Here is a 3,627-nt window from a genome sequence, read left to right on the forward strand (position 1 = left end):
AATTTGCCTATAGCGACAATACGTCAACAAAGGCAGGATCGTTACCTCGATCGTGTCGAAATCCCCGAGCTAACAATATAAGCATTTTATGCGGAGCTAAATAGCTAGATTATTAAAGCAAAACAAACTGGGAACGTCGCTCTAGCAAACTAAATGACCCATAAGAGCGAGCGATAGCATCCTGGATGCCTCCGGTAGGCAACAGCTCTTGTTTACGTTAATATCACTTTTGATTTCATTCAAAATGACAAGAGCTTACATTTATACATAGTAAAGATAATACTCAACTTTCCATTATTTTTTCACATTAAGACAGCAAATATAAAAACATATTAGCTTTATTTTTCTTTCATTTTCATTAATTTTTTCGTTTCCTTTTTGCTTCTCTTCATTATAAAGATAAAAATAGTTTGAAATAAGATATCATTTTTTTTCCACATTAAGACAGCAAATATAAATTTTTTGGGGGGTTTATTTTTCTTCACTTTTATTATTTTTTACTTTACTGTTTCTTTCTTTGTATTTTAAGGAAATAGATGAAAAGTCTTTGTAAATATATAAATAGTTTATTTACATTAAAACAACATATATATACAAGTATCACACTTCAATTATGTACAAATATTTTACACTATTTAAATTTCCTTGTCCTTGACTGGTGGGGTATCAAGCTCCTTGGACGAGTAGAGGGGTGAGGGTGTCATGGCTTCATCAAGGCTGCTGTCGATGGTCCCCGGGGTCAGGACAGGGAAGGTCAATGGACTTTTGAATGCCGCCGACAGCGACGTTAATGAAGGTGCTGGTGAAGGAGCCTGGACAAGGGTGGGTGACGACACTGGCACTGATGGCGAGGTCACCTGGACAGGGGTGGATGACAGTGGAGTTGGCATCCCTGGGTGCCACTCCGTGGTACGGGGCAAGGAAGAAGGGCTTGACTGCGGCACCCAGTTATGACTGGCTGGACGATGCTGTTGCTGCTGCTCTGGCTGTGCATGCGAGGGTCCTGGTTGAGGGGACTGCCAAGGTTGCTGCTGGTGAGGGGGTTGCCAAGGTGACTGCTGGTGAGGGGGTTGCCAAGGTGACTGCTGGTGAGGGGGCTGCCAAGTTGACTGCTGGTGAGGGGGCTGCCAAGTTGACTGCTGGTGAGGGGGCTGCCAAGGTGACTGTTGCTGAGGGGGTTGCTGATGCACAGGGGGATGCACAGGGGGCTGTAAAGGTTGCTGTTGCTGTGGGCCTGCCCAGGTCTCTGAGGATTGTTGCTGTGCCTGCTGCAAGACCTGAGTCTCGTCCCTGTAACGTTGTGTGAGATTGAGGCACTCTATTTGGAATTCGTGCCATCGGTGTACTGGGATGGCACGCATGTAGCCTTCCAGCAGGCACGAAAAATCGTGCACAATCTTGTGCTGGCCCATATACGTTGGGGTTGACGAATCAGCTTTCGACACAAGCTGAAACATAAAAAATATTATAAAAATATATTATATATTATATATATGTATATATGTAACAAACATTGAAACAATTTAGTACAGCATTTTAATGCAACAGATAGCATATGTCAAAAAGAATTAATACTCACATTCCTCAATATATTGCTGAAATCCTTCTCCGACACATAGGTGTCGCTGTGAGAGGTGTCAAGTGTTCGGCAGGACCCCTTCCCCTTGTCCTTCCTGGTGGTGGTAGATGCCTGGCTGCGAGTCCCCGTCGACCTCACGTCATCGTCGACTTCGCTGGCTGTCGTGGCACCTCCTTCGGAGCCACGAAACTCCTCACTGGCGACTGTCTCTCCCCGGACGATGTGCTGTATGAGGAACGACCAAGTGTCCATGATGAAGTCATCACGGCCACTCCTTTGGGCTTGGCCAGCTCCACTCTTCTTCTCCTTCTTCATAATTTTGCCAACCCTCGTCCTCAAGTTTTCGTAGCGTTTTTTGCACTGGGCAGCAGTGGCAGGAGGTTCCAGCTGGCTTCCTATATATGCCCACCTGCTGTCCTTCAACACCTTGTTTATCCACTCCTTGTGTTTCTTGTCAAAGAGCATGGGGTTCTCCTTGACAAGGTCGGCCAACGTAGTCTCCGTCTCTTCCGTCCACTGGTAGTCAGGGATGTCCTTCTTAGACACCCGAACCCGCTTCTTCTTTAAATCGTCATCACAGGATACCTGGCTCTGGCTTGTATCCTGCTGTGTCTCCGGGATGACCATATCGAGACTTGAAAATGATGAATGAGGAGATTCTCGATCTGCAGTCTCCTCCATCACGTCCATTTTCCTCCCCCTTCCCTTTGGCTGCTTCAGTTTAGGCATGTTGTCTCCTCGCTGGCGAACTCTGGAATGGCTAGGAGTGTCCTCGGACCTCAATTTATATACCCCCTAATCCCCTTAATCACACGAGAGCTCCACCCCCTGATAATCCCACGAGAGCTCCACTGGCGGAGTAGGAGGGCACTAGCATGAGTAGGCGGGCACTAGCGTGAACCGGCGGGCACTAGCGTGAACCGGCGGGAACTGGCGTGAACTGGAGTGAACGATGCAGGAACTGGCGTGAACTGGAGTGAACGATGCGGGAACTGGAGTGAACGATGCGCGAACTAGCGTGAACAGTGCGAGACAATGCGGGAGTACAATGCGTGATAATGTCAGTGGGAAGGCTGCGATGCGGGAACTGGCGTGAACTGGAGTGAACAGTGCGGGAACTGGAGTGAACGATGCGTGAACTGGCGTGCACGATGCTTGGAAGGGGAAGCATGGCACGCATTGGTACGCTCTGGCACGCCAGTTCCCGCACTGTTCACTCCAGTTCACTCCAGTTCACTCCAGTTGGCGCATCGTTCACGACTATTTCACGGCCATTTATAGCGTGCCAATGCGTGCCACAAACTTTAAACATTTCAAAGTTTTGGGCCTGCATGGCACGCATTGGTACGCTCTGGCACGCGAGTTCTCGCACTGTTCACGACATTTTCACGGCTCGTTCACGCGAATTCGCGCATCAATGCGTGCCAGTGCGTGCCACGAATGCGTGCAAGTGTCAGGGGGGCTTAAAACAATGAAAATAAAACATGAGTTGAAAAGACTAATCACACATACAGTACATGCGCACTATGATATACTGTATATATATATATATATATATATATATATATATATATATGTGTGTGTGTGTGTGTATGTGTGTGTTTGTGTGCATGTATAATAGTAATCTACTGTAAAAAGTAGCTTCACCAAAAGAAATAATAAAATACCTGAGCTGGTACCAAATATAACAATAGGAGAAATAAAGAAAGCATTAAGAGTATACAAAAGAGGCCTAATAATTTATCTAATAATAGATGGCGGATATTATATAGTAGTAACACTCGCTGAACTCTACACTAAATGTCTTCAAGAATGCTCTATACCTACAGGTTGGAAAAATTTTACCATTATACTAATTCACAAAAAGGGAGACACAAAAGACATGAAAAATTACCGGCCAATATGTTTACTCTTAGTAATATATGAAATATTTACAATGATCATATTAGGTCGAATAGAAAAACATAAACTTGAATCAATCAAGAGAGCAGGCAGGGTTTAGAAGTGGGTATTCAACAACTGACCATATCCATGCATTTAATCAGCTA

General features: G+C 45.4%; 1 protein-coding gene across 1 annotated transcript; it reads right to left on the minus strand.

Annotated features, from left to right (window-relative positions):
- Nucleotides 1-499: 499 nt before the first annotated feature.
- Nucleotides 500-2,997, minus strand: LOC137642994 (uncharacterized). Its single transcript, XM_068375855.1, has 2 exons — nt 1,580-2,997; nt 500-1,448 (listed from the first exon to the last, which is right to left on the minus strand). Exons 1-2 carry the CDS (start codon nt 2,306-2,308, stop codon nt 636-638), a joined length of 1,542 nt encoding a protein of 513 aa, XP_068231956.1. The 5' UTR covers nt 2,309-2,997; the 3' UTR covers nt 500-635.
- Nucleotides 2,998-3,627: the final 630 nt, after the last annotated feature.

The sequence above is a fragment of the Palaemon carinicauda genome, chromosome 1 (assembly GCF_036898095.1).
Source record: "Palaemon carinicauda isolate YSFRI2023 chromosome 1, ASM3689809v2, whole genome shotgun sequence".
NCBI lineage: Eukaryota > Metazoa > Arthropoda > Malacostraca > Decapoda > Palaemonidae > Palaemon > Palaemon carinicauda.